At 37.7% G+C, this 20,328-nt stretch overlaps 1 protein-coding gene across 1 annotated transcript in view; it reads left to right on the forward strand.

Moving 5' to 3' along the window:
• Positions 1 to 20,328, forward strand: part of LOC133765717 (transmembrane protease serine 11C-like) — a 69,397-nt gene that overhangs the window by 46,792 nt on the left and 2,277 nt on the right. The window contains exons 6-9 of the mRNA XM_062199257.1: positions 9,837 to 9,875; positions 13,104 to 13,275; positions 15,144 to 15,403; positions 16,846 to 16,988. Coding sequence (XP_062055241.1) covers positions 9,837 to 9,875; positions 13,104 to 13,275; positions 15,144 to 15,403; positions 16,846 to 16,988 — 614 coding nt within the window. The remainder of the gene's footprint in view (positions 1 to 9,836; positions 9,876 to 13,103; positions 13,276 to 15,143; positions 15,404 to 16,845; positions 16,989 to 20,328) is intronic.

Genomic DNA, 20,328 nt, shown 5'->3' on the forward strand with positions numbered 1-20,328 from the left:
TTTTGCTACAACAAAAACAGCCAACGACAAAATACTACTTCTACCCTTACAAGAAGGACTAAAATATTTGGGGGGAAAATTTTTAGGTCAACTGTTCATTTGCATGAAACATCAGAAAGATCAAAAACAAAACTTGAACATGCTTCCCCTAAATAAGAAGCCATTATGTTGTTGAAACATGACTCTTCCTGGGTTATTAGATGTCTTTCTTCACACACAAATTACTCTATGTGTGTTAACCTCAAAGAAAAGGAGATAGGGAAATTAATTCTCAAATTTGTTGAGAATTTGTCTCCAAAGATATATTTTTAAAATTTATTTGCTGAAATATGAACTCAAATATAAATGTGTAATATCACATTATATTCCTAATATTCCTCTAAAAATTTTGCACAATCCCAGAAAAAGAGACATTCTGGGGTCCATTCTCAGATTTGTGCCTTTTCTCAATAATTTCACTTGTTATAATGCCACCCTAAAATTTTATGAAGATCAGTGACTGTTATGCATAGCACCTTAACAACAGATGGTGTTTTGGTATTGTCTTAACCTCTGTGTTGTTTACAAGTCCTTAACTCCTCTCTCTTTATCCTTTATAGAAGCTAAATGCCTCAAAGAACTAACCAGAGGGTCACAGGTGCAGGTTCAACCCAGCAGCTACATGGTCGGTTTTCCAAAATCACACTGAGACACCTGGCTCACATTCAAGGCAGCTCTCAGTGTGACAAATCTTCACTGGTCACCACATAAATCGATCTATGCCTCATGGATCCATTTGGCCATTGGGTGGGGGTGGGAGGGAGTAAAAAGCATACTTAGGCAGTCAAGGTTGCTGTTCACGCCTTATTGAACAGCCTGCCCTACTTATGTTGTCTCGCTAGTTCTGTTACTTAACACCAGTGCATACATATGTCAAGGTTGTGGATTTCATTTCATACAACTGCTTAACATAGAGGAAGAAGTCACTGCCTCCTACAACAGTAGCTTAGACATCATTGGCCAGAACTATTAGCATCAATGAATTATGAATGCAGTACTATATTACTATGCATATAAAGAGGTGACATGCATCACCTTAACATCACAGGTTCCACTATGAGACACCTGAGATTTGAATCCCAAGTGTAACTTTGGAAAAATTACTTTAACATTTCCGTACCCCAGTCTACCATCTACCATCTCATCCTAAGAATGATGATGATAATTTAAGAAGTATTTCATTTGGTTCATTGCAAGAATTTCAAAGACTAGTACATAAAAACCACTTTAAAAAAGAGGAGTGGTACAAAGTAAAGATTACTAGTTTTGAGGGTTTTATCAGGATAAAAAAACACACTCAAATGTATATCCTGTGGACTGTGGATTTACAAAGAGAGCTGCTTAGATGAATCACTGATATATAACATAAAGGAAAAGAGGGGAGGGGGGGGAAGAGGGGGAGAGAGGGAGAGGAAGGGGGAGAGAGAGAGAAAGGGAAGTGCTGTTTTTATAAACAGTCCTTCCCCTAACCTCTCTCTAAAGTCAGGCTGCCCTATGGGTGAGGGGAAGGAAGTGGATGATTCCCCAAAGCTCTAGCACAGCAGCAATCATTCCTTTTCTCCACTTTCAAGCCCCCATAAAAAATAAATCACTTTATCCAACAGAGCCTTAGTTTCTTTATCTCTGAAAAGGAGATTACCGTGCTTCGTTCCCCAAGAATAAATGAACACATGCATCTAAAGCACTTAGCACAGTGCCTGGCATAGAGCATGTATTCAATAAATACTAACCAAGAATATTTTCTGAGCCATGACAGTTCTTCTGATAACTGAGTGTTTGGATGATCACTCCAGAGTCAACTGAGTCTTAAGTCTTAAAAACATGTATGTTTTTTATATATGGATTTAAAACAGGGCAATAAGAAAACTAAAGAGATTTTATAAGCCTAAGGGATGAAGTAAGTCAGGGAAAAAATTATTGCTTTTGTAGAAATAAATACTAATCAAGTAAAATATCCATTAACATTTCAGCACTTAATAATTACACCTACCTCAGGCAAAGTGTTTTAAATAATTTGGTTAATACTGACATAACTAGAAAAACGATGTAGGCAATCTATTATTGGCTTAATCTGTTTATTCATTATTTTTTTAAAGATTTATTTATTTATTTGAAAGTTAGAGTTACACAGAGAGAGAAAGAGAGGCAGAGAGAGAGGTCTTTCATCCACTGGTTCACTCCCCGATTGGCTTCAATGGCCGGAGCTGTGCCGATCCAAAGCCAGGAGCCAGGAGCTTCCTCTGGGTCTCCCACGTGGGTGCAGGGGCCCAAAGACTTGAGCCATCTTCTACTGCTATCCCAGACCACAGCAGAGAGCTGGATCGGAAGAGGAGCAGCCAGGTCTTGAACTGGCACCAATATGGGATGCCGGTGCCTCAGGCCAGGGCGTTAACCCACTGTGCCACAGCGCCGGACCCTATTCATTATTAAATAAATATTTATTAAACATTGATCAAGTCGCAGAAAATTGTGATAAAAGATACCTTGCTAATTCTTTTTGTTTATGTCCATATTAAATTCATTTTCTATTCCTATGCACGTATCAATGATTCTTAATTATGTAAAAACATTTTGGATTGATTTTTTAAATTATTTATTTATTTATTTGAAAGGCAGAGTTACAGAGAGGCAGAGAGTCTTCCATCTGCTGGTTCACTCTCCAAATGGCTGCAACAACTGGAGATGGGCCAATCCAAGGACAGGAGCCAGGAGCTTCTTCTGGGTCTCCCATGTGAGTGCAGGAGACCAAGTACCTGCACCATCTTCCTCTTCTTTCCAAGGCCATAGCAGAGAGCTGGATCAGAAGTGGAGCAGCCAGGACTCGAATTGGCGCCCATTTGGGATGCCAGCACTGGAGGCAGAGGCTTTACCCGCTACACCACAGCACTGGCCCCAGTTTGATATTTTTTAATTGCCATGAATGATCAAGACTACAAATCTTAGGAATTTATAGTATGTGTATCCTCTATAATTGCCATGCATGTTAAGTCATTTATCCCAGGTCAGTAGCAAAATCAAGAATAATGAAAGTGGGTTACTATTTTCTGCTCCAGAGCAAATTGCATGAAACAAATTATTCATTGCACCATGAACTTTTTCAAAGATAAAGAAAATATTGTCCCTCTCAGCAAAAAGCTTAAGTGCACTTATGTTCACACTAAGAATTAGAGTATATGAGATAAATGGCACGATTAATATCATTAGTTAACAAATGTACTTTAAGCTTTTCTAGTGTAAACCATGTGATGTGGATTGGTACTGGTAAAACAAAACAGTCACTGAAAGTTGACAGATTTATAATAATAGCTGAAACTGTCAACAATACTTCCAAAGTCCCATGTTTCTCAGCCTACAGATCTCTATAACCCAGTCACTATTCTTGGCCAAATTTCCCAAAGTCAGGTTCTTTTGACACAGCACTTATAGAAGCCCATCTTTTCCTTTAGGGCATTTCTCTCAGATTCTAATGATAAATTTCCTAAGGAGATCATTTGATTGTTGACTGTCTCTCCCATTAGATAATATTCTCCATGACAGCAAGGGTTATGTTGACTTTTGCTCACCATTATATCTTCAGAGCCCAGCACAGGGCCTGGCAGGCCGCAGTAAATAGCTTGTGTATAAATTAATGAATTTTATAATATCAATGCTGCATCTAACAGCCAGGATAGAAGGGGAGAATATCAAAGTCCGATATGAGAATTAAGCCCTAAGGAAGATGGTATGGGTGACTATATTATCAGTTATTTCAAATATGATACACAGTGAGACATATTCTGGATGCATACAAGAGAAATTCAGTCATTTCCCAGAATGGTTGCCCTGGAGCTTAATTCTCTTCCAGAATCCCAATTTGGAAATCATGGCAACTGAAGCACATGTGTGCTACTGTAGTCATTGCTATCTCCATATTTAAGATGTGAATGAATCCTAAATCCTTTATCCTCAATTATTTAGCTCCATGAATATTGTGTAATTTCATTTTCCAATTACTCCTAAATCCCACAAAAGATGACAACTCTGCTACCTTTCAAGGTACTAACAAAATCAGTATTGCTGAAGGTGGTTATTCAGGGAGGGATCAATGTTTTTTCATTCACACTTTAAAAATAAAAGATGTGGGGCTGGTGCTGTGGTACAGTGGGTAAAAGCTGCCGCCTGCAGTGCCGGCATCCCATATGGGGGCCAGTTCGAGACCCAGCTGCTCCACTTCTGATCTAGCTCTCTGCTATGGCCTGGGAAAGCAGTAGAAGATGGCCAGAGTCCTTGGGCCCCTGCACCCATGTGGGAGACCTGGAGGAGGCTCTTGGGTCCTGGCTTAGGATTAGCACAGTTCTGGCTGTTGCGACCAACTGAGAAGTGAACCAGCAGATGGAAGACTTCTCTCTCTCTCTCTCTCTCTCTCTCTCTCTCTGCCTCTCCTTCTCTCTCTGTGTAACTCTGACTTTCAAATAAATAAATACATCTTAATAAATAAATAAATAAATAAATGAAAGAATTTTATTTGAAAGAGTTACAGAGAGAGGGAAAGAGAGAGAAAGAGATTTTCCATCTGCTTACTCACTCCTCAAATGACTCCATCGGCCTGGGGCTAGGCCAAGCAGAAGCCAGGTGCCAGGAACTTCATCCAAACTTCTCACTTTTGCAGCAGGGGCCCAAATGCTTGGGCTATCTTCTAATGTTTTCCTAGGCACATTAGTAGGGAGCTTCATTGGCAGACAGAGTGGCCAGGACTCAAAGCAGCATCATTATGGGATGCCAGCATTGAAGGCAGTGGCTTAACCTGCTGTGCTACAATGTAGGCTCTTCTCTATTCATTCTAAATTCACTAGATGACAAGATTTCAAATTCACTATTTAGCATGAAACCTAAAAACATCATTGATAGTACAGTTTTTCTTTGTGCATGAAAGGTTTATTTCCTGAAAAATCTCTTGTATAAAAAATTCCTTAACCTAATCCCATTGCTTTTGATGGGAAAAGTCATTCTGTGTTCCCCAAACTCCCAAATTTATACCCACTATATTTGCTTATTTTTTTAAAGATTTATGTATTTATTTAAAAGTCAGAGTTACACAGAGAGAGGAGAGGAGCAGAGAGAGAGAGGCAGAGAGTGAGGTCTTCCATTCACTGGTTCACTCCCCAGTTGGCCTCAACAGCTGGAGCTCAGACGATCTGAAGCCAGGAGCCAGGAGCTTCTTGTGGGTGCAGGGGCCCAAGGACTTGGGCCATCTTCTACTGCTATCCCAGGCCATAACAGAGTGCTGGATCAGTACTGGAGTAGCCGAGACTCGAACTTGCGCCCATATGGGATGCCCGCACTGCAGGCGGCAGCTTTACCCGCCACACCACAGTTCCAGCCCCAACACCCGCTATATTTATACAATACCACATCCCTTTACAATAGATAGTCACATCAATCATTAACAGAAGTTACATAATCAATTTCAGCTTCATTAACTATTGTTTAATTGTTTACACGATCTTGTTAAGCTATTTTATGACAACAATCAAAGCAGCACATATATACAGTATTTAATGTTCATGTGATTCAAATTTTTAAGAAAAAGATGAAGTAGAGCAATGCAAGTGGACCTCACAGCATCCTGTACTTTATCGTCACTGCCATAAACTATTAAGACAACAGCAAAGAAAAGATAACATTAGAGTATGTGCACCAAACACAAAACTGCAAAGATGACCACATGATAGCTCCTTCCTGCAAGCTCTGGAAGGAAAAATCCAATTCTGTTCTTGTAAAAGCAAAGATATGCCTCACATGTTAAAGCAAGAGTTTCAAATGAAATACCTTATAAAGTCCTATGCTCATAAATTTTATATATATATATATATATATATATATAAGAGTATGATTCATTTGTTTTAAAAATAATGATTTCTCACACAAAAACACCTCATTTATGATGATACACTCAACCTAGCAAACTGTGTAGGCATGAAAAATATTTTAAATACTTACTCTAAACCTTAATTTAAGTAAAATTTCAAATTATATAGAAATAGTAGAAAGAATAATATCCAGAAAATTCCTAGACAAGAGTAATAGTCCTGTCTCTGTATCAAGAGTTGTAGTAGAAGACTGAAGCTTGACCCAGTACTCATTGGTGAGCATTTGGCCAACACTACGAAATGAATTATGTTAGTAGAACACATCTTTTCCATGTGGCAGAATCCTGAGACAATGGTTGGCTTAATTGTATCATGCTTCAAGAAACTGAACTAACCAATCACTCTTTGATAAATACTAGCAGGTGTTTTTTTTTTAAAGCATTCTATTTCCCAGAGTGTGCTTTCTTCACTAAGAACCAATCTTCAGCTATAATCCTGTTTTACAAGCAAAAATTTTCTTTTAATATTCTCAGCAGTATGAGAACCATCCACAATTCCCTGGAAATAAGTTTTCCTCAGTAGATGAATTTTCTGAATAGTTTATATTCTTATCTCATCAATAAACTATAAAAAAATCTTCTTAAATTTTCCTTTTTACAAAAATCTTTCTCAAACTTGACACCAATTTCTCTTGAATCACTATAGATATCAATCAATATACAGTTGATATTGTGGTGTTTTCCAGGTATTTTGGAAAATGTAGGGTCATTGGCACCTTCACCAAATGACCCCAGTATTTGGTGTTTTGAGTTCTCATGTTTGTTCTTAATATTTTATTTATTTTTTACCCTCAACAGCAACCAGGGTTCTTGCTGTCATTTACTTCCTGTATTCCTTCTTATATTCTTTCTTCTACTTTCTTCTAATTCCTACTAAATATTTTTGTAGCAGTTTATATATATGATTAGGAAAACAAATACCCCTTGAATGAGAGTGAATTGGGCCTTCTTGTTTAATTATGAGCTTCATTGCACTGATCTTTTATATGTGGTTTAGCTCTTCACACACCCTTGTTTCCTGATTCTTGACTCTGTTCCAGAGAAAATGTTGACAAGTCTCTTGAAAGGTGTGGAGCACCAGATCTGTAGGTATTTCAAAATGCATTTCAACAAAGCATTCATTGAGAATGGTTATTTCTTTAAGTACTTTTTTGAAACATTTATTATTCAATAATACAGTTATATATTATTTACTGTCCATATTAACTTATAGTTTTAGGATTTTCAGAAATCTACCATATGGACATTTCAAAATATCCCATAAAATATATTCCATAAGAGAATACAACTGATTTCCTCTAAATTTTAATGTGAGATACCTCGGGAAACTACCTGAGAAGTAGGATTCAGCAACTAACTCAGCTTTAGGAAACATGTGAAGTAAATTCACCTAACTGGAGTTAGAGTCCATGGCCTATATAAAACTTTTATTAGAAATGAATTTATCACTACTATAAAATTCTTCCTTATAATTTAGAATCATACAGTTGAGTTTTCATTATCATTATATGGTTCAGATTACTTTTTTTAAAAGGAAAAATAGTATATGGAAATCAAAGTTTTGGAGAAGTTCTTCTTAACAGTGTATCCAAAATTGGCAAGCATGAGTGATCAGAGACCCAGCACAATTCATACAGAGAGCATCTAAGCATTACTTCTAATCTAATGTTCAACAGTGCATTTTGCCTATTTTGCCCATAGTAATTCTTACTCCCTCCTATTGATGAAAATAATCAGCCTCTGTTTTATAGGTAAGTTAACATAAAGTTTTATAGGTAGGTTAACATAAGTGACTTTTGAAGAGTCTTGGAAAGTTTCCAAAGTAATCGAATTTTAGTCAGAATCTATGCACTCAATAAAAGTAGATTTTATTTACCATTACACAGTGAACATATATTGGCTTGTTCTGCAAAGTGGACTTAGGTAAGTGAGAGCCAATTTCTCCCAGGTTGTTGGCTACTGTTTTCATAACATAATTGGTTATAAACATCTTCAGAGACAGAATATGCTGAAAAGAAGGCTACTGATTAATTTTAGAAAGGGCATTTCTGGGAATATATACAAAAAGGAAAGTATGGATTAAGATGTTGCCCCAGATGGCTAAGACAAAAAAGCCCCTATATGTGCCCATTACATAAGACAAATAGACCTAATGTACAAGATTAATAGCTCTGTTTGTGACAATCCTCAGATGAGTCTCTGCAGATTCTTCTCTTGAATACTGTGTAAGCATCCTAAGAGCAATTTATTCTCATACCCAAAAGAACATTTGTCATTAAATTCTCCTAAGCGCTGTTAGGTTTTTTTTTTTTTTCCTTTTTTAGCATTCATAGAAGGGAAGGAGGCAGCCAGTTAAAGCAGAAAAGACTCTTTTGTAGAGGGCACAGAATAGGTAGGTAAAAAATTTAGATATTTCCAAAAATCTTAATGTGAGTTAACATATTTTTACTATGCACTCAACTCAAAACTGAACTGTAGAAGTATCATGTCAAATAAAACTAATAAACTCTGGAAGGCAGTTATGAGGGTGTGATGGAACTATGCTGATTTTCTTTTTTAAATAGGTGTGGTTCATCTCTTCTCAGAGACACTTGACAGTTCAATTGCTCCTTCCTTTCTGTTCAGACAGGTTGTCTTTCTGCTTAAAGGAGCCTTTTGTTTCCCTGTTTTGTTGTGCAACTTAATGTAAGAATGTGTAATTGTAGTTGGCATGTAGGTAAAACTGATTCTCCTTCACCATTTTTAATAGCAATCTAAGAGCACAATGAAAATGAACCTGCCTTGACATTTATAGTATTTAATTCGTATAGTAGCTGATGATTCCTTTTAGAAGAGGAATTGTTAAGTATAAAGAACTACTAGGTCTATCATTCTCTGCATGTGAAATCTAGAACATGACTCAGTTATGCACACTCTCCTCATACATTTCCCATATGAACTAAACAGGTTTGCAATTCCTCAGGGATATAGGTACCATACCCAAATGCTAGGGAGGAAATAAGTTCATTTTGTAACATCATCTGAAATGATTTGTCTATCCAGAGATTAGCAATGTTAAATTTCTGCTTCATTACAGAATTAAATTATGTTTGAAACAGAAGAAATAAGAATGGGATGGCATGCTTAACTGAATGTTCCTAGTAATTGAAACTTACAGCACAAATGGTATCAATTTTAAAAAGAGTAAAATATAGTAGAATGCATTCAACACCATAAAAAATCACTTAAATCTAATAATGTCTTACTCTCTCCTGGTTATTAGAATATTTGTTAAGGTATATATATATATAAATATATATTACATTATATATAATATATATTATAACTAATGATGAGGAATTTGACAGTCTCTTTAGAAAAAAGAATGAATACAAGAAATTTTATTACCCTCTGTGCTAATATATGAGCAAAGAAACATACCATCAAGATTGAGTAAGCTGGGGCAGGTATTGTGGCACAGCAGGTTAAGCCTCCACTTAAAACTCCTAATTCCATATGGGAGGGTCAGTTCCACTCGCAGCTACTCTGCTTCTAATGCAGCTCCCTTCTGATGTTCGTGGAAAGCAGCAGATACATCTCAAGTACTTGAGTCATTGCCACTCATGTGTGAGACCCAGATGGAGTTCCTGGCTCTTGGTTTCAACCTGACCCAGCTTTTGCTGTTTGTGGCCATTTGGGGAGCCAACCATCAGAAGGAAGATTCTCTCTCTTTCTCTTTCTCTCTATTTCCTCTCTCTCCCTTTCAAATAAATAAATAAAATCTTTTTTTTAATTTGAATACGATGATTATGTCTACACAATAATGTATTTCCCAAAACAAAATAATACTAAAATTAAAATAAATGTATTCATAAATGTAAATTTTCCATTTTCTCTCCTTTACTTGTAGATATTTCAATGCCGGTGGCAGAAAATCTTCTCAATACTTGTAAGTTTATCAACTAAGAGTTATTTATCTAGTAAAACTTAATTCCTTAGATGCCAGAAAAGATTTCCACTTGAGAGTTAGTGTGGTATCAAGAAAGCTATAGCAGGAAGCCTGCTTTTAGAAACTTGCATGAAGGACACTGTAGTTGGTCTCAAATTGACTGATGTTATGGCTTTAAAATGAGGCACACATTTATCACACGGCAGAGAGGATCTGGAGACAGAAGTAACAACTAAAACTTAGAATCTAAAATTATTCTCATGTGTTTTGAGTCTTGCATCTACCACTTAAATAGCTGGATGAATTTACATATAAGTTATTTAACGTTTCAAAGCCTCGGGTCCAAGTGTTGTGAAAATAAAATAAGGTAATACAAGTAAAGCATTTAAAAGAGTGCATGGCTCATAACAGGCACTCAATAAATGTTAATTATTTGTATTTTCTATTTTGTTCATGGAAACTCCAGGAATAGGAATTCATTGCAGAATTCTGATCTTAAAAGTCAAACCAAGTCTATTGTGCAGAAAAGCAATCTGCCTTGGATGCAAGCAGCTTCTTTATTACTGCCCAAGGCATTCTGCTTCTATTCTCCCAACACCTGCCCTAGGAAATGTGATCCCCAGGGTCACTGAAACCTGGAGCAGGCTATCAGAAGATGTACTGCTTTTACCTGGGAACCGAGACTGAAAGGCGCAGCTTGATTCAAGAATCACCCACCAGAACCAGGTGTGAGTATACTCAAAAAATTGGCGAGTGAATAATTTGCCAAAATCAATGCAGGAGGCATAGATACTCTTAGTATCTCCCCTAGTCATAGCACAGTTATTTCTGAAAAACCTGGCCCAAATATACATGCAGAACAATATTTGATTATTTTTCATACAATTAATAAAACATCTAAAGCCAATCATTCCAATGAAAGACTTAATACCAATAAGATCGAAATCCACAATTGGGAATCTGTCGGGTTCAGGGGAAACAATCAAGACAGGAATATAGGGGTGGTAAGAAAGAGATTGGCTAATTTCTCTACCCTTCCAATAAGAACACTAGACAACCATCCATATCAATATTCTAAATTCAACTTGGCCTATCTAGGATTTTGATCACTTTTTTAAAGAGGAAGGGTAAGCAAGAAAAATCAAACAGGGTTAAAGAAAGAGAGCTTTGGTATGTGACAGAGTTTATTAAAATGCATTAACATATCGCTTCTCAGCCTTCTGGCTAAGATCAAGTATAAAATGCATTAACAGACAATGGAGTAGAAGTCAGAAGGACAGTTAGGTTGTAAGAACTCACTAGATTCGCTGACATTCCAAAACTATGAGCCAGAAATCTTCATTATAGTTTTAAATCCTTGAAATGTGCTGTATGATTTCTTTTGATATAACAAAGCTATAAGGTGCCAGGTAAGACTTTGGCAGTGTGGTAATAACAAGATAATATTACAGAGATGATGGCTGAAAGCTTAACAGGCAAAACAGTCACAAGCAAGTGAGAACTTAGAATGGTGTTGATGGGCGGATATAAATTATATTGGAATTCTGAATAACAGCAGAAACAGGGAAGTAGAGTTACTTAGGTGAGGTTCTCCTAACACACAGAAAAATGTCTGTTTTTACATTCCTCTGAATGAAGTTGAGTAAAAGCCAACTTCCTTTAAGTTATTCATACAGAAGGGACTGAGAGCTGCCTCTGTGTCCTAGATTATGTATTTTATCCTCCATAGTGTCCATCATAAAAGAGTGAAAATAAAAAGGGAAAGCAAAGGGAGTACATTCAAGAAGTCCTTGTGAGAGCTCTCACTGAGAAATAGCAGTCACAAAAGTGCCCATTCAGCTAAATGATTTTTATAAAGAGGATGCCTTAACAGTCTGAGGTTTCAATTGCACAACAAAATAACCCAGAATCAGAAGCAATATGCAAGCTAAGGGACTTCAGAGGACGAGTAAAGGCCTCGAAAAAGGTCTACATGACTCTCCACTGGCTTTTAGTGCCTTTTCAGTCTCAGGAAAGAATATTTCAAAGTACATCCAGTGACATAAATTAGCATCTCTGTGAAGCAATTGACCATCTCACTTTCCCAAATTATTTATTAACTTCAGTATTATTGCCAGGTGCAGCCAAATAATTCTTTGTTTTAGGGGATGTTCTGTGTGATACAGGATAGTTAGCAGCATCCCTAGTCTATATCCACTGGATACCAGTAGCCTCCTCCTCTTCCAAAAGTTCAAAATGTCTCCAGGCATTGCCAAGTTTCTCCTAGAGAGGCAGTATTCAAAACTGTCTCTTACTGAAAGCCACCGTTTTAATCTATGCCTCCTGCATTGATTTTGGCAAATTATTCACTCGCCAATTTTTTGAGTATACTCACAGAAAAGTAATTTTGCAATCGAATACCATTTTTATTTCATGATGCCTCTTGAATATACAGTATAGACATTTTTTCACAAACATTTGTTGAGCTTTTTTTATGTAGAAGGCTCTCCATGGTGGAGATACATTTTTTAAGAAGAAAAATATATGGTTCCTCTTCTCTAAAACTATATATTAATGAAACAACAATCTCCATTAATGATATCATATATGTAAGAGACAAGCTCAGTGCTTCAGTTGAAACAAAGTTAAAATAGTCAAGAGAGTCTGCAAAGGAAAGTCAGCCAGACAAAATTCTAGTTAAGTTGTACTATTACTACAGATTTGCTTTAAAAACTTAAGATTCTAGCCGTTTCTCGGCAACTAAATAACCACCAAAGCACAATACTGATGCAGAGAGGCAGAGAACTTTGGAAACCACCTGTTATTCCTTCTACTCAAGTGTTGTGTGTTTTGTCCTGAGTGTGACTCTGTGCACTCTGTCTCCTCAATATCTCATTCACATTCATAATCATTCTCACGTTCCTATGGTGGTTTTCATAGGACTCAGTGCCCTACAACAATTGCCCATTAAAATTAAAAAGCTTATACTTCCTTGTGCAACTTAGTTATCATATAATTATTGTCTTCTAAATTCAAGCATTTACTTCCACCTAGTTCTTACTTCAGGTCACAAGGAGTCTATGTAAGCAATGGGGATAGGAGAGGAAATCTCAAGTCAGCAGTTAAATTCATCCTAACTACTCTAGGATTGTGAATTTCCCTCAGTTAATAGAAAAATGTATTATTCACTCACTGTAGTAATGTGTGTTAGTAACCTTCTTCAGTACTAATAAACTCTATTTTGAGCAGGCTGTGGACAACGCACAATAACTCCCTCTGGCAACAAAATTGCAGGAGGCCTGAATGCTGAGGAAGGGGAATGGCCCTGGCAAGCTAGCCTTCAACAGAACCAAGTCCACCGATGCGGAGCCACTCTGATTAGTAACAACTGGCTTGTGACTGCTGCTCACTGCTTTGTAACGTAAGCTCTGGCCCAGGTGAAGGCCTCAAAGCCACTCAAGTACCTGAAGTCTGATAATGTCTTTTGACACAATGGCCATATAACTGTGTCTCCAATTGTCCAACATTAAGAAATATAGCCTCAGAATTGCTCAATGATTCATAAGTAACATAACAGATATGGGCAAACTGGAGCAGAGTTTGTGTGGCACTAAAGACACAGAAACTGGGGCCAGTGCCGTGGCTCACTTGGCTAATCCTCTGCCTGCGGCACCAGCAACTCATATGGGCGCCGGGTTCTAATCCCAGCTGCTCCTCTTCCAGTCCAGTTCTCTGCTGTGGCCTGGGAAGGCAGTGGAGGATGGCCCAAGTGCTTGGGCCCTGCACCCACATGGGAGACCAGGAGAAAGCACCTGGCTCCTGGCTTCAGATCGGCACAGTGCCGGCCGTAGCAGCCATTTAGGGGGTGAACCAACGGAAGGAAGACCTTTCTCTCTGTCTCTCTCTCACTAACTCTATCTGTCAAATAAAAAATAAAAAAAGACACAGAAACTAATTCTTTGTTACAGAAGGCTGTTTTGTGCCTTGTAGAATATGCAGCAGCAGCCCTGTCCTTACTGACCAGCAGCATCCCTCGGTATTGAAAACGAAAATGTCACCAGACGTTGCCAAATGCAGGTGACAAAGCTGTTCACAGTTGAGAACTGCTAGGGTAGAGTTCCATCAGTTTTCTGAAGAAATTAAAGCCAAAATTGAACATGAGTCTCCTGTTTCTTTCTCATTATTACATTTGGTTTATTTCATTTAGTCATAAGCATTTGAATTTACTCAGCATCCTCCCATATATGCACAGCTCTACTTAAAATGATGATTTTCTTTTTTTTTTTTTTTTTTTTTTTTTTTTGACAGGCAGAGTGGATAGTGAGAGAGAGAGACAGAGAGGAAGGTCTTCCTTTATGCCGTTAGTTCACCCTCCAATGGCCGCTGCAGACGGTGCATCTCGCTGATCCGAAGCCAGGAGCCAGGTGCTTCTCCTGGTCTCCCTTGCGGGTGCAGGGCCCAAGCACTTGGGCCACCCTCCACTGCCTTCCCGGGGCCATAGCAGAGAGCTGGCCTGGAAGAGGGGCAACTGGGATAGAATCCAGCGCCCCAACCGGGACTAGAACCCGGTGTGCCGGCGCCGCAAGGCGGAGGATTAGCCTATTAAGCCACGGCGCCGGCTTGATGATTTTCTTAAAAGATATGTTGTTGTGCCCAAAGTTTGTCCTTGTTTACCTAAAAGATTTTTACACTTTTGTTTGATAGTTCTTTTCATTAACTTCCACTGGTTTTCTGTAGAGTTTATTGAATTTTTTTAAAAAATTCCTCTCAAACTCAATTGGCACTCTCCAAATCATGTTTACTTGTTTATCATGTCTTTAGTAAAAAAGTTTGAAAACGTCCCAAGAGAACTATTTCTCAGTATTTAACATGTAAATCCTTGATTAGCAAGTAAAAATTAAAAATCAAAAATTCAAAAAAGGATTTAAACTATCTCCTTTATTTCCATCAATTCATTCTGTTCCATATCTTTGTCCAACTTTTATTTAATTTTATTATCTTATGTTGTCTTACTTGCCTTCCTAATCTCCTTAATTCTCTTCCATATAAAACAAGAACTACAACGGCATTTCTAAGGGTTATCTATACAAAAATAGTTTATTTGGTAATTTAAAGTCTGTTCATTTTATCATTATTTTTATTTTTTCTCTTACACATAGCTTCATTTTTGTATGTTTTAAGCACTATGGACATTCAAACCATAAATAATTATTTTTGCAAAGTTTTAGATATAAATGCCTGTAACTCCAATGTACAGGACTTTTTACTGATACACCTACTTTTTTTTAGGGTCAATGACCCCAAAGAATGGACTGTAAGTTTTGGGCTTCTCTTAAGTGACCCACAAATACAGCGAACTGTCAAGGATATTATAATCCATGAAAACTACCATTACCCAGCACACGACAATGACATTGCTGTTGTGCATCTGTCTTCACCGGTATTATATACAAGTAAGATCCGAAGAGCATGTCTTCCAGAAGCTACTTATAAATTCCCACACAATTCAAAAGTGGTAGTCACAGGATGGGGAACATTAAAGTCTGACGGTGAGTTGCTAATCTCCCTCTATCACACGGTTTGAGTTTTCAGAATTAAAGAGAAAAGTACTCAAAATTACAACTAAACCTAAGAAACACTTTCTTTAGAACATTTTAAAATGCATAATTGAAAAGCATCCTAACATTCACAAGACAATACAATTTCATAGAACTATTTACCACAAGTTCCCACAAAATGGCATTTTTACAGAAATGTATTATTTAATTCATTTGCCTCTATTTTATTTATTTATCCAATTAACAAACATTTATTTTGATCACCAAGTTTGTACCACATACTATTCTAGATGGCTTGGATACATTAATGGGTAAAATAAATATCCCTGTTTGTTTTCTTAGCTAAAAGCAGGGAGGCTTGCTTTCTTAGTAAGGGAAAACAGACAATCACAAAATATAAGAAATAACTAAATTATAAAGCATGTTTTATGCACGTGTCATAGAAAAAATAGGTAAAATTAGAAAAAAATACATAGGATTAACCATTTTGATTGACTGAGTGATTGAGAGGCAGAAAAACTGACAAAGAGGGAGAGACAGAGACAGAGACAGAAGAGAGAGCTGCCATCTGCTAGTTCATTCCCCAAATGCCAATATGGCTAAGACCGAGAGAGGCTGAAGTCAGGAGCCAGGTCTCCCATGTAGGTGACAGGAACCCAAGTATTTGAGCTGTCATTTTCAGCCTCCCAAAGTGCACATTAACATGAAGCTTTAATCAAGAGCTGGAGTCGGCCAGCACCGTGGCTCAACAGGCTAATCCTCCACCTTGTGGCACCGGCACCCTGGGTTCTAGTCCCGGTTGGGGTGCCGGATTCTGTCCCAGTCGCCCCTCTTCCAGACCAGCTCTCTGCTGTAGCCAGGGAGTGCAGTGGAGGGTGGCCCAAGTGCTTGGGCCCTGCACCCGCATGGGAGACCAGGAGGAAGCACCTGGCTCCTGGCTTCGGATCGGCACAGCGCACCGGCCATAGCGGCCATTTGGGGGTTGAACCAACGGAAGGAAGACCTTTCTCTCTCTCTCTCTCACTGTCTAACTCTGCCTGTCAAAAAAAAAATTAGTATGACAATAACAAATTCAACTAAAAATAAGAATACAATGTATGGTTCAAGATATGAATTTTAAATTTTGCTTTCTAGGACACACATGTAATAAATACAATATTTTATAATAATTCAAAAGTAAAAAATCCCATCACACATGGATGTACTTTTCAAGTATTTCTAAATATTTGTATGAATATTTTAGTACTCAGTTAAATATAATATTCATAAGTAATGTTCATAAACATTAGTTGCTTCTTGGTTACTGAGAAATGTGACAAAACCTTAATTAAAACTTGTTTTACATTGATTTAGAAGTTGTACATAGTGTTAAAGTTATATACCAGAGAGATTAATAATAACCTTAACAAAATTATAAATGTTTCCTCCTTTAGGGGAAAGTCCTAATATACTCCAAAAAGGATTAATAAAGATTATAGATAATGAGATGTGCAACAGTCCAAAGGCATATGCTGGAGTCATCACATCTGGAATGTTGTGTGCGGGGTTCCCAGAGGGACGTGTGGATGCCTGCCAGGTAATCTACTGGTTCATTTTCAAGAAGCTTCTTTCCCTTATAATTTTTCCACAGACTGACACACATACACAGGGTGGGCAGAGAGAGAGGGAGGGAGGGAGGGAGGGAGGGAGGGAGGGAGGGAGGGAGGGAGGGAAGGAGGGAGGGAGGGAGGGAGGGAGAGACACTTCCATACATTGGTGCACTCTCCAAATGACTGCAACTGCCAAGGCTGGGCCAGGCCAAAGCCAGGAGTCCAGAGCCCTATCTGGGTTTCCCACTTGGGTGGCATGGGCCCAAGAACTTGGGACATCTTCACTGCTTTCCTAGTAGTGTGTTGGATTAGATGCAGAGCAGCCAAGATTCAAATTGGCACTCCCACATGGAATGCAGGCATTGCAAATGGCAGTTTAACCCACTGTCCCACAGTGCCAGCCCTTTCCTTGTAATTTTAAATTTCCAATTAACCAATTCTGTTTTCTCAATGGATGGAAATTTTTTAAAACCATAAATATCCTTAATATGGGGTTGGCACTATGGCATAATAGGCTAAGCCTCTGTCTGTGATGCCGGCAACCCATACGGGCTGCTACTCTTCTAATCTAGCTGTCTGCTTCTGGGATGGGAAGGCAGTGGAGTATTGCGAAGTGTCTGGGCCCCTGCACCCACGTAAGAGACCTAGAGGAGACTCTTGGCTTTGAACTGGCTCAGCTCTCCACTGCAGCCATTTGGGGAATGAACCAGCATATAGAAGACCTTTTTCTCCATCTCTCTCTCTCTCTGTCTGTAACTCTACCTTTCAAATAAAAAAATTAAATTAAAAAAATGCTTAATAGCCAAAGTATTTAATTAAAATTATACTGATTTTTTTTCTTTGTGTTCCTGGAAGCATTTTAAAATTTGATTTAACAATGTTAGCATTTTCTCTATATTTACCTCATATCTATATGATAGATTATTTTTCTTGAAAGCAGGGATATTAATAGCACATAATGTGGGATTCATGACAAAGATCATAAAATGAGGAAAGAAGGGTAATATTGTCATATAGATAGTATGACAATATTTACAACTATTTAATATACCAAAAATATGACATTCACACAATTTTTATACTCCATATATTTATTTATTTCAAACATGTGGGATTCATTTTTCTGTGTCTGGCTTACTTCACTTAGCATGATGATCTTCAATTCCAGCCATTTTGCTATAAAAGTCAGTCTCTGCTTTCCCAGGCCATAGCAGAGAATGGATCAGAAGTAGAGCAGCCGGAACGCAAACTGACGGCCATATGGGATACTGGCACCGCAGGCAGTGGCTCAACATGCTATGCCACAGCGCTGGCCCCTACATATTTTTATCTTAATTACAAATTTCTAACTCTTTCACTAAACTTTTTTCTTTGATGTCATAGGGAGCTTAAATCCCTGTTCTCAGTTTTCTCTCAGTCTCATCACCCCCAGCCTCATGGCTCATAACCACATACAATCTAAAAGCCACATTTTATTCTTATTATTTATTATTATTATTATGTTAATCATTTCATTATAGTAACTTCAATGACTTATCTTCTATTTTCCCCCACACTCATCATAATAATCTTCAATCACAGAGCAATCAGCCTTATTTCTTCTTATGTGTGAGGTTCTGGACACAGCTAAAAGAAATCTCATCTTCGGGGCTGGTGCCGTGGCTCACTTGGTTAATCCTCCGCCTGTGGCACAGCATCCAATATGGGCACCGGGTTCTAGTCCCGGCTGCCCTCTTCCAGTCCAGCTCTCTGCTGTGGCCCGGGAGGGCAGTGGAGGATGGCCCAAGTGCTTGGGCACCTGCACCCGCATGGGAGACCAGGAAGAAGCACCTGGCTCCTGGCTTCAGATCAACACAGCGCCGGCTGTAGTGGCCATTTGGGGAGTGAACCGACAGAGGAAGACCTTTCTCTCTGTCTCTCTCTCTCACTGTCTATAACTCTACCTGTCAAATAAATAAAACAAACAAGAAAAAAAACTTTAAAAAAAAAAGCAATCTCATCTTCATGTAAACTGGAGTTATAAATAACAGGTGGATCCTTAATACACTGTACAGTTTTTTTAGCAGAAATAGTTGATAGTGCTCTTCAAACTTTAATTGTACTCAGAACCTACCAATTCCACCATATTCTTATTTTCCTAATCATATGAAAATTCCTCCCACAGACCAATAAAATAAACACAATCACATGAGAACTCCTTTCCTTTCCTTTCTACCTGGTACATTTATGCTTGTATTTATTCTTCCACTCTCAGATTACAATAAATAAGCTGTTTCTACTATTGAAGGCTAATCTCTTATCTGTGTTCTTTACCCAGTCTCCTTCTTCTATACAGGTATTTGAACTTTCCACTAACTTAAGCTTTCTTCCACATTTTCCAAACTGTTCCACTCTGATGACTCTTTCACACACTTTGCTAACATTGTAAAATCTCTTCATTTAAATCCTTTAAGGAAATCAAAAATTCATACAACTAATACCAGAAAATCCAATAACATGAATTAAAAGTGAGCCAATGGCCTAAACAGATATTTTCCCAAAGAATACATATAAAGGGCCAAAAGATATACAAAAAAGTATTCAACATCATTAATCATCACAGAAGTGCAAATTAAAACCACAATGAAATATAACCCTAATGCATAGTAGATACCATTATCAAAATAGGTAATAAGTGTTGATGAGGGTGTCAAGAAAAGAAAACATTTGTACACTGTTTGTTGGGAGGTAATTGGTAAAGCAACTATGGAAAACAGAATGGAATTCCTCAGAAAAATAAAAAATAGAGCCAACATAGGATGCAGCACTCCTACTTCTGAATATACATTCAAAGGAAATCGAATCAGTATCTCAAAGAGGTATCTGTAGCCCCAGGTTCATATAAACATATTGGCAAATTCACATTAGCCAAGATATGAAAACAGCCTAACTTCATAAATAGATGAATGAGTATATAAAGTGATATATATGCATGTGTGTATATATATCACATTTTCTTTACTCAAATCACTTTATATGATATATGTCACATGTGTAATATATATTATACATGTCACTACATATTCATATACTCTCACATATATATGTATATGGAGTATTATTCAAGTCAGAAAAAAGGAAGGAAATCCTGCTATTTGTGATAACATGATGAACCAAGAGGACATTCTGCTGAGTAAAATAAGTCAGACATAGCAAAAAAAAATACTAAATGTTCTGACTGATATATAAAATCCAAAAAATCAAACTCATCAAAACATATTCCTGGAGCTGGGATTCAGAGGAGTATGGAGAGATATTAGTCAAAGGGTATAAACTTTCAGTTAAAAA

Source organism: Lepus europaeus, chromosome 8, assembly GCF_033115175.1.
Source record: "Lepus europaeus isolate LE1 chromosome 8, mLepTim1.pri, whole genome shotgun sequence".
NCBI lineage: Eukaryota > Metazoa > Chordata > Mammalia > Lagomorpha > Leporidae > Lepus > Lepus europaeus.